We start from the raw sequence: 19,233 nt of genomic DNA, 5'->3' as shown, positions 1-19,233 counted from the left end.
TTGGAGTGGCATTCAAAAAGTAACTCCTCTTTGTCAGCACAAGCTGATTGTCAAATGGATATAAATACTTGAACATTTTGCTCCTGCCTCTATTGTTAATGCCTAGCATAGCTCACAGGGAATATTTCTAAAAATATAAAAGGTCCTGTAGAAACATTTCAAAACCACAGTTTAGCTGAGTTTTACTTGGAAACAGGATAATAGAGAATCTTCCTGCTATTGTTTCAGAAAAGCATGCTGCCACTGAGTACATTTCTTTAAAAGGACAGTAATAAGCTGTGATTAAATTTTCAGAGAGATGAAGCAAAGTGCCCAGCTCTTCCAAATGCTTGTACCTGTACTCAAGACAGTGTTGGACCTCCAGGACCTCCTGGACCAGCTGTAAGTTACCAGCTGTAACTCACAATAGACAAATTCTCTGATTTTTATATTTATGGAAGCAGTTTTATGTTGGTCTGTGGTTTTGTGAAACAAATGTAAGTCAGAGACATAGTTTCTATCAATATATCCTTAACAACATGGTAATCCATCCCCTTTTGATGAGCTCCCACCACATCTAACTTGCTTGTATGGTGTTTTCCTATATTTCCAGCGTGATCACTGAGATTAGCTCCTCATTGATTGATAGGCTGAAAGACTCTGGCCCAGTCTCTTGCACATCATGTACAAGACATTTTTAATGGACTGTAAAAATATTTTTCCTAAATACAGAGTCCAGATTTCACTCCAAGGAAAGAGTCTTTACTCTGTCTGGGAAATAAATTACTTTTTTTTATGGGGACAGATATTAATTTATGTAATGGACATAGTCCTATCAATTGCTTTGAATATTAGAGAGTTATAGTCAGCCTAGTAGTCATACTTTGAAGCTTTCAAAAGTGCTGCATGAGGAATCTAAAGCCCAGTTAAGTTGTCTGGTAGTCTACTAGACAGATATTCAGAGCTTTTGATTAATATAAATTGAAGTTTATGTCTGTAGAGACAAAAATCCAAATAATTTTTCATTGGCTGAATTGGCAAGGCTGAAGCTGCTGTGGTTTTCCTGAGTTCCTGATGCATATTTCATTCTACTACATTTTTTAGCAGTACAATCTGTACACTTCAAAACTTTGGGTCTTCACTTGTTTGTGAGAGAGAATTCATAATGCACATAAGTATTATGCACCTTTGCTTTCTGTGTGTGAAATATATTTTCTTTCTGAACACTCAATTTAGGGTGGCCCAGGCGCTAAAGGTCCAAGAGGTGAAAGGGGTTTGACTGGATCATCTGTAAGTATGTTTCCCAAAATTAATCTATAATGATATTACTACCCGAGTAGTAATAGGCTTACCTGTATGAAAATTTTTATGCTTAGTTTTAGTCTAAGAATGTGGATTAAAAATTTAGTTAAAAATATGCCTTTATGTTACTCACGTGCAGCCTACCTATTTGAGACTATATATCACAGTCTATGTAGCCTCAAAGGCCTTGACCACATATCAGGATACTGGGATTATGTCATGAGAGTGGTGATACACTCTCTGCAGCATTATTGTTCTCTCATCTGTACAGAGGACATGGCAATACTTCTAATTGGCACTGCCAGAGGGCATGTATTGGCCTGAGACTATCAACATGAATCAGAGAATAGCTTATGAAAGAGTATGCCTCTTGAACAACTATTTAAGCTGTTGTTCTGAAGTATTAAATGTGTCTTCAGGCTTCTGACTTACCTTAAGTGTCTAACCCAAAGGATTTTGCAGTTATGGATTTCAAACGGGACTGTCATTTACAATTTTGTTTTAATTTTCTGCTTTAAGGGGCCTCCTGGTCCTCGTGGTGAGACAGGTCCTCCGGGCCCTCAAGGTCCCCCAGGTCCACAGGGTCCCAATGGGCTGTCAATCCCAGGCGAACCGGTGAGTGCCCCTTTTGAGCGCCATCAGCGGGCAATTTGTGTGGAGCCAGAGATGCCCGTGGGGATGGTGGTCTTGGGAAGAGGGTGGTGGCTTTGCCAGAGCATTTGTTTGTCCCTACAATGCAGTAGTATTGTGAAATGCATCTCTTTCTGAAACAAGTCTCTTAATAAAATAGCATTTTCTGTCCTGAATGTTACATGTGCTTATGGGATTCTAATGAATGGAAAAGTCTGAATGCAGCAATGTGAGTTGTGCTACTCTGTTGTCAGTCTTTTCTGTAGAGTTGCTAGGCATTCCAGTTTAAGGACTCAAAACTATCAAACTGTGGTAGAGGAAAATGAAGCATGCAGTATTGCTTCAAAGACTTTTTCACAGACTTATATATTCAGCTTCTATTGTCTGGCTTAGATCAGTAGCTAGGGTTTTCTTAGCAACAGCATCCATATTTTAGCAAGATGCTATTTCTGATTTCATGTGCATGCCTTTAAAGCCTGAGTAATTCTTATTAACACTTATGAAGTTTCACTATATTCTTGTTTTTATAGAAGACTGCATGCCTAACTCTTAATTGTGAATGTATTAAGGCTGTTTTTGCCATATTTCAATAAATAATCACCCTAAAAGCAAGAATATAATTCTGATGTTTCCTATTTAGGATTAACTTGAATTTTAATTTATTCAGAAGTTTTTTTAATGAAGACTTTGATCAGAATTTAAAGTCTATGGAAAGAAGAAGCAATGTTTAATTGCATACTGTATCATTTTTTTATTTGAAAATTGGTTACCTGCTCCATCTCTAACGGAATTTGGGAAATGGGAAAAAAATTATGCTTTAAGATAGACGTTAGGAACACCTGTTTTGTAAGGACAAAGTAGAATGATTTTGTTACCCTGTGTAGATTCTTTTCATGCTTTTTTTTGGTTATACACTGGGAGTAAAAATTTATCAAAGATGATCTAGAGGTCTCAAACAGCAAGAAAGGAAAAACATTCTTCTTACATCTGTAATGCAAATAAGACATTTATTTGTTCACTTGAAAAAGTCTAAAGAATGAAAACACCAACATTAATGGAATTTCTCATTAGCTAGCAAGAATTTAGAGCACTTTGAGTCATGTACTTTCATTTTTCATATCAATTGCAAACCCCGTTTTCAGTCTATATTTACAAATACCAGTTGTTAATGCTGGATTATCATGCAAGCCACTGTAAAAAAATTAATATTGTATTGTCAAGTTTAGCTCATGTGGATTTGGACTGTGCATTTATACTACAGTGCTGTAGCATATGTGGAAGGCCAGTTATTTGTGAAAGGCAGCAAATTGCTTCTTTATATCCTCGTACTCTTTGTGTCCTGGAAGTATGATGTATTCTGTAATCATTTGTGAAAATTATAGGGTCGTCAAGGAATGAAAGGGGATGCTGGCCAGCCTGGACTCCCAGGGCGATCGGTAAGTTGATACTTGGACAAGGTGATTTTGCTCTATTCCTGATTCAACTTGGCTGCTGGACAGCTGTCTTTGACCTCACTAGGAGCCATAGGCTCTTTTCATACCCCCCTGGGCCACAGTTTTGGAAACAGTTATCTTACACTTAGAAATTTGAAGTGAAGGCAGCAGTAAGCCGTTCAAAACAGCAAATGTGAAAAATCCAGCTGTGCTTGGTCAAGCCAAATGTCCCTCTGGACAGTTGAGAATGCACAATGACAGACTATTTGATTAGGAAGAGTACTCTGATAATTCCCCAGGAAGGTCTCTCATCTTCTGACCACTTGCAGTTAAATGTCTTCCTATAATAAAGATTGCAGAACCTTTGCCGCACCCTTCTTTAGCAATGTTGCCTAATTAATTTCTACTTTTGGAATTCAAATAGCTTTGGGACATTAATTGTATGCTTTCTGAAAGAAGAAAACAATATTAAAGTTCAGTTATTTGCAGGTTTCTGTATTGTGAACTATACAAGGAAGATAAAAAAGTTCTTTTTTAATTTGCCATATTTATAGATTATCTAAGATCATTGATCTGGACATGTCATGGCATAATGAATATTCCTTGGTTACTATTTAATTTTACTGATGATAAAAAAACTACATGAGGAATGCTTAAGTGCTGTTGTGGACTTAGTTTCATGTATCAGATAAGGTCAGTCATGGGCCAAGGGCCTTGTATTCTTTATCTGTTTCATTAGTCCTTATAACCCTGAGTAGTATACTTTTAGAGAGTAGTAATGTCCTGTAGGAAGCAATGCTACATGCCAGTGTACAATGAGATTAGACAGAAAGGAGGGAAGAACATATATACTTGATATATATGGAATGACATAGCAGTGGTGTTTGTTCTGTCATGATACAATTTCTCACTCTTTCTCCCTCCAGGGAACGCCAGGTTTACCTGGTCCACCTGGACCAGTGGGACCTCCAGGAGAAAGGGTAATTTTTCCACAGTTTATGTTCTGAAAAGACCAAGTAATGTCATTTTTACGTTTTGTTGGATTTTCCCCGTTCTTTATATATCTTTCAATTTTCAAATATTTTTTCAAGAGGAGTCCTTTTATCAGCATCCCTTCTGGAGAGACACAAGCAAAAGGGAAACACTTCAGGGGTGAAAACCTCTCCAGACAGCTATTGGTAGACAGATAGGTTCTGTAAAAATTGCCCTGCTCCCTTCCCTGACTAGATTCTCAGCTGCCTTCACCCTTAGAGCAGTATGTCCCCTGGGCAGGGCTCTGCTGAGGGAGTCAGCCCTGATGTCTTCCCCACATTGTTGCTGCTACAGGGAATCCCTTTGAAACTCTGCTTATCTCAACATCTGGGAGATGCCATATTCGTAAGGAATCTGTCTGTGCCAAACTTACTGTGAAGGTTAGATTTGCCCCTAAACCTTTGGCTTCTTTGGACGGAGAACTCAGAAATGTCTTCCTAATGAAGGGCATGTACACTGGTTATTTCACTGTGGAGCTGCAATTCCATTCTTCAAATTGGAGTCAAGTAAATCTCTTTTGTTGTCACAATGGAATATCACCTTTAAGATGACTGGAGCAATTATTTGCCCTTGCAGTAAAAATTAATAGCTGGTATATGCATTTATAGCTGTCCTTTAGTGGGAATTCATAGCTGGAAAGGAAAATAGATGACTGTGTGATAGCCAGTTGCCAAAGAGGATACTGTTGGATTGGTGGGTCATGGACCATCAACATCGACTTGTGAATGCTATGTTGGATAACTGAAATGGGATTTCTCAGCCTTCATTCTTGCAGGGGAAGTATCTGAGAGCGACAGGGCTCTCCAGTTAAGTATAAACCTCTGATGGTCCAGTTAAACTGCGAATGAGAGAAAATGAAAAGAGAGATTTTGCTCCTCTGGGATAGAATAATGATTCCTTTAAAAAAAAAAATTAAAAACCATTTATTTCCTTTTCGGTTATTCGAGAGCAGCTGAACATCTAAAGTGTGTGAAGCTCATTGTTCCATAGCCTTCTCCAGCATGATTTGTGATAGCTATTTTATAACTTGTACTGTGGATAGGTTTTAAAAGAAATGCTAGTAGTAATCAGGAGTATTGCAATTATATAATTTTCTGTAATCTTGCTTTTGGTTTTGAATAGGGTTTCACAGGAAAAGATGGTCCCACAGGTCCCAGAGGCCCACCAGGACCAGCGGTAAATATAATTTTGTCTTTGATATACTCTGAATTAAGAGACCGAGCCAAGGGAGAGCCACATTGACATTTTCCATTTCTGTCAAATATGAAATGGATCCTTTTCTCAATCTCCTAAATGGGTCTGAAAAACTCTTGGTAGAAGGTGAGCAGATAGCTGGGCAAAACATATATTCTCAAACACTCATAACAGTGGTTTTGAAACTGATTTCTGCCAGGGTAAATAAGTGAAGAACTAGTTTATCTAGCTCTTTAGCCATGATCTTTAAATGAATAGCTAGGTCTTCTGAAACCAATTGGCTTATTGCTTGTACACTGGTGAAAACAAACACTGTTAATACAAATTTTTCTTGACAAGGGTATTTGAGGATTAGTTTTTGCTTACAGAGCTGCTTCATTGTGTTTTGTGGGAGCATGCTAGAAAAGAGGGTGGCTGTTAGAGAAAAACCTATGTTAGATCAGACAGCCTGAGATAGGCAATTTTCTGCAGCCCCATGTCACCAGGTCCAACCTATAGCAAGTTGGAAGGAGCATTTCCAGAAGGCAGATGAACACAGAACACATATTTGCATTACATATGTAGACAACACTCTCAAAGGCAGGGTATTATCTGGGCTGGCCCCATTCCCCCACAATTGTCTTAAATTCTTTTGTGAATGTGCAGATGAGCTTTTGTCCCGTAATCTGGTCTTTTAATATTTTGTATTTATATAGCATCACTACAATGGCTTATGGTCTTCTTTTTGTGGATTTCTATATGGATCACAGATCTGCTAGGCAAACTTAGAATGCCAAACTGTTTTGTTTGCTTTAGGAATAGGTCATTGAGAATGATACCAAAAACATATACACACTGATACAGTGTCAAAACGCCTGTTAAACTGTGGTGCCACATAAAAGAACACATTTCCAAGAAAAAACAAACTATTTATTCCATAAAAAAAATTTCAAGCCTGATATGTACCTAACAGAAAACAACCTGATAGGAACTACTTTCATTATTGCTTTGTACTCAATACAGTAACACATTTCTTATTAGTGCTTAGGTAATTGTGTATTTCCACAAATCATTTTACATGCCTTCTGTTGCAGGGTGCTCCCGGAGTTCCAGGAGTTGCTGGCCCAAGTGGAAAACCAGGGAAACCAGGAGATCGTGGGACACCAGTAAGATAATGATACACTTGGAATATCAAATTTAAAATTACAGTCTGTTGATGAACATGAGACTTCTGCTGCTTTAAATAGTTGTCTTGCACTTATGATGGTGGTTAATACAGTGGAGCTGACCTAAACCCACAAGTCTTTTTAAAAAAAATAATTTTATTTTTACAGTATGCCATTTTGCTGAGTTTAATAGTTGGGGCTGGAAATTGTGGTCTCTGGTTTCCACTAAGAAGATTGTAGGCTATTATGTGCCAAGACATATATTCATTCCTACACTGCATAAGCATGGAAAACTAGGTCAGCAAAATGATTGTAAAGTCTTTACACTAGTGCATATGTGTGTAGTAAAAAAGTGATAAACTGCTGAAGGTAGACAATCTTTGATAATATTACATAATCAGCTCTGTTTTGCAAATGTTTCATTATTTTTACAATGTTATTTCACTATTATTTAGGAGTGCTTTCTGTGGGTTCTATTCAAACTTTTAAAGTGCTTCCTGAACAAGGAAAAAGATCAGGAGGTGCTGCCTCCCACCAACAGTTTCAGGAGAAATTTAATTTGATTCATTCATAGGATCTCTGAGAAATTATGCTTGAGTCGGGAGTGGAGACAGCAAGTGAAATGAGAACTCATTCATTACTTGTGGATAACGTATGGCAGTCATCTAGAATTTTCTATCCTGCCTCAGTGTAGTTGTATATAAAAAAGCTGGATAATTTGAAAGAATATGTAGTATATGCTGGGAAACTTGATTGCCATGAAGTGGAAGCTCCCAGGAGCATGTGGAAGCTCCCAGAAGCACCTAGAAGCTGCGTCATTTTCTCATGCACACATTGAATTCAATCTGTGTCTGCCAGACTATAAATTCTATTTCTCCTTGTAGTAGAGGACACGGAGTGTCTTAGGAAGGTCTTGACGCTTTCCTGCCTTGAGATGTAAATGGCTAATGGGATATTTGTGCTTGGTTATATGTTGAATAGACATGGCTGGAACATAAAGTGCTGTGCTTTGTTCACGAGGGAGTTTTAAATTGTCAGGTGTATCTGATTTTTCCTTCACCTGCGACAATGGATAACTGACCCAGTTCAGAAGTAAAGATGTTCTGCAGGTAAATAATGTATTTAGAAGGAAATTTGGCTACAAGCCCAGTTTAAGAGGCTTTTGCAAAGCAAGACAGTCAAATCCTGTCCAAGCATCATGTCTAAATTCTCCTGTACTCTAGTTCTTAAGAGTTCTTTTCAATTAGAAATAAATGTTTTCCCCTGCAGTCTTGCAATGGGACACTATGCATCAGATTTATCATTTCTAATGTTTCTAGAACAGATCCCAGCAGGAATTCTGGCTTGTACCTTGTACAGATGTTTTATCAGATTCCTGGTGGACAGAATTTCAAGGCCTTCCTTTGTTTGCAGTATTACAGCTGCCAAAGGTGCAGCCTGACAGCCAAATGCAACTTGCACTGTCATGAATCATAATTCTGCCTGAAGAGAAGGATAATGAGGCTTCACCTTGCCTCTGGTAAATACAATGAATAAATAATTTTTTATCAGATCCTGCCAATTTTTCTTCTACCTTAACAATCTGTATTGCTAGTACTATTAAATGAAAGTGAAGAGCCCTGCAAACTAAGGGATATTGCATTCCAGGTAAAAAGGTATACAGTTATCTACAAATTATGAGCAGCTTTGGTGTTCTGAAGTTACTCCCAGTGAATGTGGTCAGCTGGAGCTCCTTCCTGATGTATTCAATACCAATAATGTGCTAAGCTGAGGCAGACCACACTGTAAACATTTCTCTACCTCACTGTGTACTTATACACTAGAACAACTAAATCCTAGAAGTGTTAACTGAATTTTCATGGAAATAGGAAATTTGGCTTTTTGGTCTGCTTACAAATAGCTCCAAGAGAAACTTAGGTGTTTTTTTCCAGTGCAGCAGCAAAATGACTGAAAAAGGAACCATAAGAACAGAAATAAGTTGGTAATTTATTGAGAACTGTATGCAGACTCTCCTAGAGGAGACTAAAATATCTGTTGTCTGTCTGGTCAGAGAGTTAGAATTCCATAGTGGTTCATACATATATCATAAGGTAACAACTATCAACAGTAAGAAAGACTCATTAAACTAGAAGAGGCTATTGGTTCAAGAAGAAATTAATGTGTTTTCTATGAATAAATACAGTGGTAAATAGAAGATGTTGGACTATTAGAGAAGTTCCAGTGCTTATTTTATAGACTGGAAACCGTAACGATGGGTAGGCAGACTAAGTTGTGTTAAGGTAGAGCTGTCCTGTTTATAAAACAGACTCTCTGACAACAGGGTCCGACTTTGTTGATTTAGACAGTTCCTGGGAAAAAATGCGAGGCATTTAAATTTAATAAGTAAGGTGCTATTAAACTGAAGCCTCCAGGACCAAATAAACTGTGAAAAACTTTTGAGGGTAGTACAAGTCTGTTGTGAGTTGCATGCAGGTTTTGAGAATTTTGCATTCTCTGCTGTCGTGTGTTCACTGCTCTTGCATCCATCTATGCAGATGTCGTAGATGAAGCCTCAAAAAGGCGCTGCTTTGGGAGCAATGAGCTGGTGGTTCTTGAGGGAAGCAAACATTCTTTTGGGAAAAACAATTGAGCACATTAACTTTAAAAATAAAAATAGCAAAACTTCCTTTGTTTTGTCCTCCTTCAGAAGTAGAACTATGCTGCAGCCCCAGCTTTCATCCCACAGCTCAGAAAAATCCCACATGCAGCATAAACCAAGTTTTCCTTGCACTGACCCCAAGTGACTCCCTCGCTGCAGGATAGCAACAAAACAGAATGCCAGCAGCAGCTGCTTTTTCTCAAAATGCTGTCAAGCAGTAGGTTAAACTGCACTTTTTTGTCTATTAAAAGAAAATGAACTGAAATTTAAGAGTCATATTACCAAGTGGGAGGAAGATGCAAATAGTAACTCAGTAATTGCAGTTGTAATATTTTTTTAAAATTTATTTCTAAAATATCTAGGCAGAAAATGCACTTTATTTTTAACACAGGCAGTCTGCCTCTAATCTTCAAATTTTAAAGTTAGTTCCAAATAGGCTCTAGACTTCCAGCCAGAAGGCTGAATCAGTGTGTGTTTGCAAGGTCATAAATTGAGGAATGAGGCTCATTTTATTTCAATGAATTTTAAAACTGACTGACATAGCATTAGCATTTTCCTAGCTGAGGGACCTTGTTGCCTTGTCTTGCCTTGCTTTGCCTCCTCTCTCTGCCTCTCTCCTTACCTAGTGAATAAACAAAAGACATACTGTATGATTTGCTTCTGGTAGAAGGTCATACTATGAAAGCCATAGAAAGAATGAGAATAAAACAAGTATATATTATGAATACATACACAGCAGATAATTTAAAAGGAAAATACTTGCAGGAAATAGAAAAATTGGCAAGCTTCAAACAGAAAGAAAAGCATGAATAGTTTCTTTACCACTTTCCTCTGCCAGATTTTCATGTAACAGACTAGTGCAATTAAAAACCTACAGTTCTGTTCAATGAATATTTCAGGTACATGTAATATGTTATGAATGAGATATTAATGTTTGCTTATTTGGGAATCAAATTAAGGTTTTTTTAGAATTTCAATATGTCATCTTTTACCACAATGTTAATTATTGGAGAATGACAGACAGAAATGTCATATTTTCCTCATGGTTTTAGTTGTTACTATTTATTTATGGTATGGCATTTGCAAGTCCATAGTCTGTTTCAGCATATGGCTGTAATAAACTAAAACTAAAAGGCAAACATTTCCCCGTGGACTTCACAGAATAAGAAAAGTATAGATGAAAAGCAAAGGACAGAAGGGAAAGCTTCATGGGTATATTTTATACATATTAGCAGCTGCCTCATTGGTGGCATAATTTATTCCAATGGCACATTTATGGTGTCACCATTCTAAATCTTTCATTTACATCTGTACAATTAATTTTGCAAGAACGATCTGTTATTCATGATGCAAATGTACCGTATGACAACTACTTAACTCGGTGATGGATGAACTGTCTCATATTTTCTGTGGCATGTCATGGGGTAGGTGTGTGCAACTCTGCAGCAGAGAAGCTCAGAGACCACACTAAGTTCACACCCTGACATACCCCAAGGGCATTTGTCTGCCCAAACCCTCGACAGAAGTCTGTGAAACAGTGTCACCACATTCAAGAGGTGTCTGCTGTGACCTCAGTGGAATGATTTGGTGTTTCGTGGTGTTGAAATTAATTGCGGGTACTGAAGGAATGTTATGAGAAACAGCTGCAGCCCACACTTGGCCTTTGCTTTGTTAATGGTGATAAATACATTCCTTAAAGAAATACTACACTGTAAAAAGCAGCAACACTCAGGATGTGTGTGTTACTATATAGAGAGCCACGCAAAGCAGCAGATGACCAATTGTTGGGGTGAAATAACATAATCCTTCAGTTGCTTAATTTTTACTTATTCATTTTAGGGTGCACCTGGAATGAAGGGAGAAAAAGGTGACAGAGTAAGTCTGCTTAAAAGTCCTCATAATTTTAAAATTAAACACCATGTCTTTAAAAGTACAAACTGCTAATGAAACACTTGTTTTGCATCTGATTATTTAGGGTGATATTGCTTCTCAAAACATGATGCGAGCAGTTGCAAGACAAGTTTGTGAACAACTGATAAATGGTAAACAGTGTTACTTGCTTTGTATCCTATACAAGTAATTAACTACTTTCTTAAAAAGATAAAACAATGGTTTAAATTTGAAGTGACAGATATTGGCCAGAGAGCACAGCAAGAGCTTGATAATCTGATAGCTGTCCAATGCAAATGATTTAGTGGAAAAAATGTAGCAGCAAATTTTTGCCAGATCCAGAGGCTAGCTTGATAATCACAGAATAATAAACTGAGTTGGAACTAATCTGTGATCTTTGGAAATATATATGCAATTTTAACATTCTGGTGAGGTTTTCTTTGTAATTTTGGTCCAAAATTACTTCATCTTTGAAATAAAATCAGTATATATTTTCTCATTAAACATGTTTTAACTTCAAGAGAAGGGAATCAGTGAGGCATCAAAACGATGTTTACTGCAGGTACTTTGACAGCAGGGAAAGACAGATGAGTGCTAGAGTAAACACTGTGTGCAGAATAAGTGATGCTATGCAAGTAAAAAAAATATTTATTTGGAAAAGGACTTGAATTGAATTTCAGTCCTCTACTGCCACATAGTGCAGCTCTGCAGCCCATGAAGTTGCTCTCTACAGAGGCTTTCTTTCTGATCTTGAAGCAGTGCTTTTGCTATCAGTAGACCTGCCAAAAAAGACAGAGGCAAACTGGTTTTTAATATTGTATTAATTACAAGGTTAAGTGTTGACAGAAAAGCAGATATACCTTTTGGATCTTTAAGAGTGCCTGTGTACAGGAGGAGGACAGTATGTCCTTAGAAATGTCTGTGATGGCTGCTAATAAAAACATTTCTATTCGCCATCACAGAAGAAGTAAAGTACATTTGTGAATGAATGATATGCTTATGAATAAGGATATCATGTGCAAGATCTTTTAACATTTCTTAGAGTGTACCTGCCTCATTTTTTTTGTGTTCAGCTGACGACTTCCCTGTTATGGTAGGACAGACGCATTATACTAATCACATGTGTCTCTCCATTAAGGCTTCCTTCCTCCATAGCTTCAAAATGGTGTTGCTTTTGTTCACAAATCCTTTTTTTTTGGAAATGAAATTTGCCTATATGCAGAAGGTGTAGAGGTACAAGGCTGTGCATCCTACAGGCTTAAGAAAATGACTTCATCGACTGTGCTGCTAACTCTACACATGAATAATTTATATTGCCCATAGTAGCTGCAGAGGTCTGAAAGTACATAGAAATATGATCCCAGAGTTTTAGAAGTGGAGCAAATCCTTTCTATTCTTCAGAGTAAAAACAACCTCTAAATAGAACTCCAAGAGCAAGAGTATTGTAAAAAATTGCCTCCTTTTTGATTTGAATAGTTCTATGATAATTGTTTTAATGTCATTGGCTTCCAGAAGTTTTCTTACCTTTTCTCCCTGATCCCCTCCCTCCTCCATTTATGTTCAGCTTTCTTATTGGATATTCATCTTAAGTATTTCTAATTAATCTGTACTAAGTTATTGAATAGAAACAAGAATGGGTTTTAATTAAGAGAGATAATATTTTATTCCTTCCCATTCTCATAAAAGATTTTCACTCATTTCACATTTTATTTTTCTTTTGAAGGTCAAATGAGCCGATTCAATCAAATGCTGAATCAAATCCCGAATGATTATTATTCAAACCGAAACCAGCCAGGGCCACCAGGTCCACCTGGTCCCCCAGGAGCTGCTGGGACAAGAGGAGAACCTGGACCTGGAGGAAGACCAGGATTCCCAGGACCTCCTGGGGTTCAAGGACCACCTGGTGAAAGAGGTGAATAAATTCCAAGGCAGCTGTACTGTGGACATAGTGCAGAAGTTGCCAGAGGAGCAGTCTGCTCCCTTTACCATGTCGGATTAGGAAGCCCTGCTAGGCCAGTTGGATTGCCCAAGGGACACTGATGTACTGACGGACAAGATTAACTAGATCAGTGTTTTACTGTTTCTCTCTTGCTCAGGTTTAATGAAATACAAATTGGTATAGCATTTTGGCTGCTGTCTGAGACTTCCACATAATATCCCAGGAAAGCAAATGTTCTCAGATCTGTTCTGGCACTATACAGCTGCATCTTGAAAGGTTGTTTGGAGTAAGACAACTCTTTGCAAAGTAGAACAGTGATTAAGAGAAAAAACGAGTCATTAACAAGTATAAATGTAGGACTTTAAAGAATTAGATCAACACCCTTAGCTCCTTACAATATTCTGAGGGAGGGAAGCAGCTGAACTGAATGTAAAGATATGGGTAAACCTATTTTACATTTATCTTGGATCACTGCAATCACATGGGGTGTCTGTAGTGTACTCTTTTGTGGCCTTTGCTTATTTCCACTACTCTACTATAGCATAGACTCAGTGTTATGTTTTCTAGGATGTATTTTATACACTCTTTTAAAAAAGCTAGGAATAAATCAAGTTATTCAGAAGAACTTAAACTTTTTTGATTATACCTGTTCCTAAGAGAGTGCAGAAGTATACAAGACTGAAAATACCATTCTGATTTTAGTTTAAAATGAAAATCTGTGGTGCTTCATTATCTCAAAACTTTTCTATTTTTGAGAGAGTTTATTCATGCTAAGTTACATCTACATCCTATTTTATTCTTGGGTTACTATATTTATATCCAAATTATTTTCCAAATTCACATTTGAACATATGTAGAACATAAGTTTCAACCACTCTTGTTGTGTTAAATAATGGGAAATAAGTATTAATGTCAGTGAGAGAGTGTGAAGAAATATCTGTTTATGTGGTTTCCTTTCTTTGATTTTCATTGCCTTTTTATTATTCTGTAGGAATCCCTGGAGAGAAAGGTGAAAGAGGGACTGGATCCCAAGGACCACGAGGTTTGCCAGGACCACCTGGTAAATATTTTTTGTTTAATCAGATTACATCAAAGTAGGAGAAAAGCAAATATTTCTTCATAGAGAACCAGACTTGATATGGTGAATGAAATCCTTTGCCCACTTCATGTTTTTGACATATATTAGAGTTTACTCTAATAAATTTGTAGGAAATCACCACAAAAATAGCAATTTAGAAAGATTTTTGGACATGGCTAATAGGTGTTTATCTTTTAATTTAGTCATCTAGCATGCTTGTTAATGTGAAAATGTGTTTCATGAAAATACATTGTCCAAATATTTGACAGCTATTTTTCATAAGTCTTATCAGATGATTCTTTTGTAGTATGTAGTTTTGTTTGTTTGTTTTGTTTGGTTTTTTTTTTACTTGCTGGACTACAAAATATTCCTGAATGCAGAGTTACCAGATAATAGAGACAGGTTATTTGATTATTAGTTTTGGATTTTGTGTTACGAATTTTTGTTTACACCTTATCATGAATCAGCTGCATCACTTGTTTCTGCTTGTAGTTTACTAGGCTAAAATGGCTTTTCATTACACCATAATATGCTTCCAGCAAATTGTAGCCCCAGTTATTTGAAGCTTTACTTTTCTGCTAACCATAATAAGACTGGTTCCAAAACCAACATTACCTCATCTGTCCTGGGGCTACTGGGCAGTATAATTGATGTACTCCTATATTTTAATAGAAATCCAATGTGCTTGTTTAATCTAGTAGTTTCCCTTGAGATCATCATATCTTACACAAAGGGGAAATTAACAAGAGAATACATTGACATTTCTTACTTGGCTCAAACCTTACTAAATTAGTTTCTAAGAATAAATACTTAAATAAGCCACACACAGGGAAGCAACTCATGATGAGTCACATTTCTAGATTTTTTTTGTATTTCTTTCTGTTGACCCCCATACAGCAAAGTGTGCGAGTGCTTTCTCTCTAAAGACAGCCTGGGCTGTGTAGTCTAGACAGAAGTATTATTAATTGTTTTATCATGATGTCTCTTAAAGAAAACAACCTCCCAACCTCTCAATTCTAAAATTAGGTCCACAAGGAGAATCTAGAACTGGTCCACCAGGCTCCACAGGATCACGAGGACCACCAGGGCCACCAGGCCGTCCTGGCAATGCGGGTATTCGGGGTCCCCCAGGGCCACCAGGATATTGTGATTCATCCCAGTGTGCTAGCATCCCTTACAATGGCCAAGGATTCCCAGGTAGGTTATGAACAACTTAACCTTACCCTAAATAGCCTTCACAGATGTGGCTGTTGATATTGAGCTGCTTTACAAGAGACAGGCCTGCTAATCTGAACATAGTGAGTCAGGAGGAGATGGGTGCAGTGAGCAGGCCTGCCTCATTGTAACGTGCAAGTATATGAGCAGCCATTAGAATTTGGTCTAGGATTACTTGATGTTATGCATGGTTTGTTTTAAATAGGAAATAGTGAGTAAATATTATAGTCTTGGGTTTTGTTGTGGTTTTTTTTTAATTTTTTTTTTTTTTTTAATGTAGATGGTTACTAGCTGGTAGTGTTGCTCATAGGATTTAAGTGACAAATTTCTTCTCTTCTTTTTTCCCCCCCTCTATCACCACCCCTTCCAATCGTCTTCAGAACAAGGTTGAATTCTCCATGTTTCTCTTGAAAAATAAAAGGAATGCTGTGGCTGGCAGTTTCCATGTGTCTCTTTTTGAGCCATGTCAGGATTATTTATACAAAATTGATTACTGAAATAAAATTTTTCCATAAAGGAAATCCATTTGGTAATAACAGTGCAGACAACTGAAAAGCTCCACTGTCCTACAATATCTACCAAGTTAAATGCCATGGAGTCTCTGATTAGCCCTGAGTCATATAAGCCTTCCACTTTATGACATTGCTCCAAGCAATAGGCTGCTTCTGGAACCAAAATGAAGGGTCACAGTGACCACCAAATTTTGACTGGAAAGATTCTAATATATTTTAACATGGGGATCCTGCAGGACCACAGTATTGTTAACAAATTAATATGTATGCCTTGCCAGATTAGTGTATGTGATACTACTATTGGATATGGTTTGCTGTTAGTGTAATTGTGCATGTATCCATGAAAAGCAAAAGAAAAGAAAATATATATATATATATATATGTACACACTTGCAGACTCAGTGATACTGGTTAAAGAGCCAGGTGGTTGTGCAGATCTCACAAAAAAATTCTTATTTAAATGAAAAATAAAGAAGATTGAGCATGTGATTCAGCAGTGTTCTTTCTAGCAAGCAGCTATGTATACATATATAAATATATGCCAAAGACTTAATTGTTATGTATTTAGTTGGATGAAAATATGTTTTTGCACATCGGATGGACTTTTTAAAAGACTAACATCATCTTTGACCTGTTTCAGGTTTCGGCTAACACATTTTCTAAGTCGCCAGTGCTGCTTACAGTTTGAATACATGAAAATCCTGTTTCTGAGATGTTTGCGCACGTGCTTATTAGAAAATGAGTCCGTATGGATATTTCACCACGGATATGGTTCTTGAACCATGTTGACCTCATAGAACGGGGAGATACTTTTACTAACACAACTCATGAACGAGATAAAGGACAGTGATGTCAATTCATTAAGCCTATTGCATTTCAATAATAAAATAGACAGTCTTTCTTTTTAAAAAAAGACCTAGACCACCAAAAAAACCTCAATGGCAAAGGAGGCTTGTAAAACTACTAACCAGCAAAGGTAATGCCATTAGAAGAGAGACAAATTTAACCTGGAAAATGAGAAATAACTTATGTAAATAGTAAACTAATTGTGGCTTGTAGATGATTTGTATGGGACTGTATCCACTAAAATCTGTTAACAACTCTACGTGATACTTTTGCATAAAAGCCTGCTGCTGCTTGCTGTATGCCAGAATAACATCTTTGACAACTCATGAAACCTACCTGTCTGTTGCTTGTTACCAACATGTCTGAATTGGGGCATATACCTTTTTTAATGTGTAATCTTGTTGGATCTGTAACTGCAGTTATAAATACCAAAGTTTTATAATAATTTTTCTTCTGTTTTGCTGTAGTTTTTGGTGTTCCTGAAGCACCAGCTGTAACTCGGTTTGTTACGAGGAACAGCACGACAAAATGACATGTACTGTATATTGCCGCTGGTGATAGTTATGTCTATACTTACTTTCCCATTCTCAGAGAAAAATTAGCATATGCCAAACTCATCTCTTCATTTTACCTGCTCCATGTCTTCTTTTAATTATGCAGTTTAAAATAAAGCCCAATGCTTAGATTTACTGAAGTAGCTGTAAAATAGTAATTTTATTTGATTTTCTTGGTTTTGTTTGGTTTTTTTAGTAGTTTTACCATGATTTGTCCCTTGCCTAATTTATGACTCTTTCTGCACTGCTTTGTTTATTATAAATACAAAGTCTTTCAAGATGACTTTCAAACCTTTTATTATTTTACTGCCAAAAAAGCATTCATGAGCAAACTTGAGAAATACCCCCAGTGAAATAATTATTTATATATTTATTATATGAAAATAAGGTTGAACTAACATTATGTAGACAGACTAACTTTCATTGCATATGTGGATTCAAAGACATGCGATAACTGTTATGTTCAATCGGACAACTATTTTCAACCAGAACCATACGTGCCTGAAAGTGGACCCTATCAGCCTGAAGGTGAACCCTTTATAGTACCTATGGAGTCAGAAAGGAGAGAGGACGAATATGAGGACTATGGAGTTGAAATGCATTCACCAGAATACCCCGAGCACATGCGCTGGAAAAGATCACTGTCAAGAAATGCAAAAACAAAACCGTAAAAGATCTGCGTGTCTTGTTGTGGGGTTTTCTTTGGTTGCTGTTTTTTTTTTTGTTTGTTTGTTTGTTTTGCTGTGCTTGCATTTGCAGATACACACAGGGAGAGTGCATCATTCCGTTCTGGTCTTTTCAAATCAGACGCACCCCTGTTTTGTATCTTGCTTATGTGGGGATAGCAATGTGTGTAACCAAACACTTCATGTTGCTCTGGAAATGCTTGTAAAATACTGTTGCTTATAGTGGTTGCACACAGATTAAGGTGTGCATTCAGTTATTCCAGTGCTGCCTTTTAATTAAAATAATGTAACAACAAAAACATTAAAAAAAAAGAAAACCAAAGCAGAAATAACCACAGAGCTGTTGCAAATTTTCTAAGGACTGTCCACTTTAGCTCTACATTTTTCTTCTTTTTCAAATGCATGTTTTCAGTTCAGTCAGATCACAGGTCTGCAATATCTAGTTAAAAAGAACCAAAATTTTCCCTCTACTTCCAGTATCATTGTAATTTTCTTCTATTCTGAGTTACAATCTGCAGAGCATATACTGCTCTTATACATCTCCTCTAAACACCACAAACATTAAGTAGCTGAAATCATTGTATCAACTGGGTACAGTTTAATAATGACTGAAATCTCCTTGTTTGTAGACACAGTTACATTTATGCCAAATTGCAGTCAATCCTGCAGAGATGGAATTGCATGTTTATGTTGTATATTTAGTATGGATTTTTTTTTTCAGAATACAATGTTTCTTAGTTACCAAAAGCAGTTGGAAATTGTTTGCAAGACTATGGATATAGAATTGCTGCTTTTATATTTTAACTGCAAATTGTGAATTTCACTGCCTTATATTATTTATTTCTGAAATGAAAGAGGCATTTTTCAATAAAACTACTGAAAATGTATGTGTCTATTCATTTTTTGAAAGGCATTGTGGGACTGATGTATTTGTATTGTATTAGTGTTATTTGCTCAATAATCTGGTATTGAGCAAATATTAAGCCAGGTATCAAAAGTCAATTAGAATGGGAATAGTCTAATAGGTATTTGGGCTGTGGTGGCTAGAGGCGGTGGGGTTGAAAGCAGGAGATGCCTCCTCTGTCTGAGGTATGAATAACTGCTAAGAAATTCCGTCTGTAAGGTTTTTGGTGAGGAAAATGAGATTGACTGTGAGGATT

General features: G+C 37.0%; 1 protein-coding gene across 9 annotated transcripts in view; it reads left to right on the top strand.

Annotated features, from left to right (window-relative positions):
* Positions 1 to 18,960, top strand: part of COL12A1 (collagen type XII alpha 1 chain) — a 98,457-nt gene extending 79,497 nt beyond the window's left edge. For 5 of the 9 annotated variants that reach the window (XM_072926571.1, XM_072926570.1, XM_072926576.1 and 2 more), the window contains 13 exons: positions 295 to 381; positions 1,216 to 1,269; positions 1,801 to 1,896; positions 3,294 to 3,347; positions 4,271 to 4,324; positions 5,499 to 5,552; positions 6,644 to 6,715; positions 11,193 to 11,228; positions 11,329 to 11,395; positions 12,967 to 13,155; positions 14,174 to 14,242; positions 15,287 to 15,457; positions 17,877 to 18,273. In XM_072926571.1, coding sequence (XP_072782672.1) covers positions 295 to 381; positions 1,216 to 1,269; positions 1,801 to 1,896; positions 3,294 to 3,347; positions 4,271 to 4,324; positions 5,499 to 5,552; positions 6,644 to 6,715; positions 11,193 to 11,228; positions 11,329 to 11,395; positions 12,967 to 13,155; positions 14,174 to 14,242; positions 15,287 to 15,457; positions 17,877 to 18,058 — 1,185 coding nt within the window. In that variant the 3' untranslated portion in view covers positions 18,059 to 18,273. Of the gene's footprint in view, positions 1 to 294; positions 382 to 1,215; positions 1,270 to 1,800; positions 1,897 to 3,293; positions 3,348 to 4,270; positions 4,325 to 5,498; positions 5,553 to 6,643; positions 6,716 to 11,192; positions 11,229 to 11,328; positions 11,396 to 12,966; positions 13,156 to 14,173; positions 14,243 to 15,286; positions 15,458 to 15,855 lie in introns of all 9 variants that reach the window. The other 4 variants (XM_072926572.1, XM_072926575.1, XM_030267464.4 and 1 more) reach the window with 3 other exon arrangements.
* Positions 18,961 to 19,233: the final 273 nt, after the last annotated feature.

The sequence above is a fragment of the Taeniopygia guttata genome, chromosome 3 (assembly GCF_048771995.1).
Source record: "Taeniopygia guttata chromosome 3, bTaeGut7.mat, whole genome shotgun sequence".
NCBI lineage: Eukaryota > Metazoa > Chordata > Aves > Passeriformes > Estrildidae > Taeniopygia > Taeniopygia guttata.
Note: the sequence above shows the minus strand (reverse complement) of the source record. Positions and strands in the feature narration are given on the sequence as shown.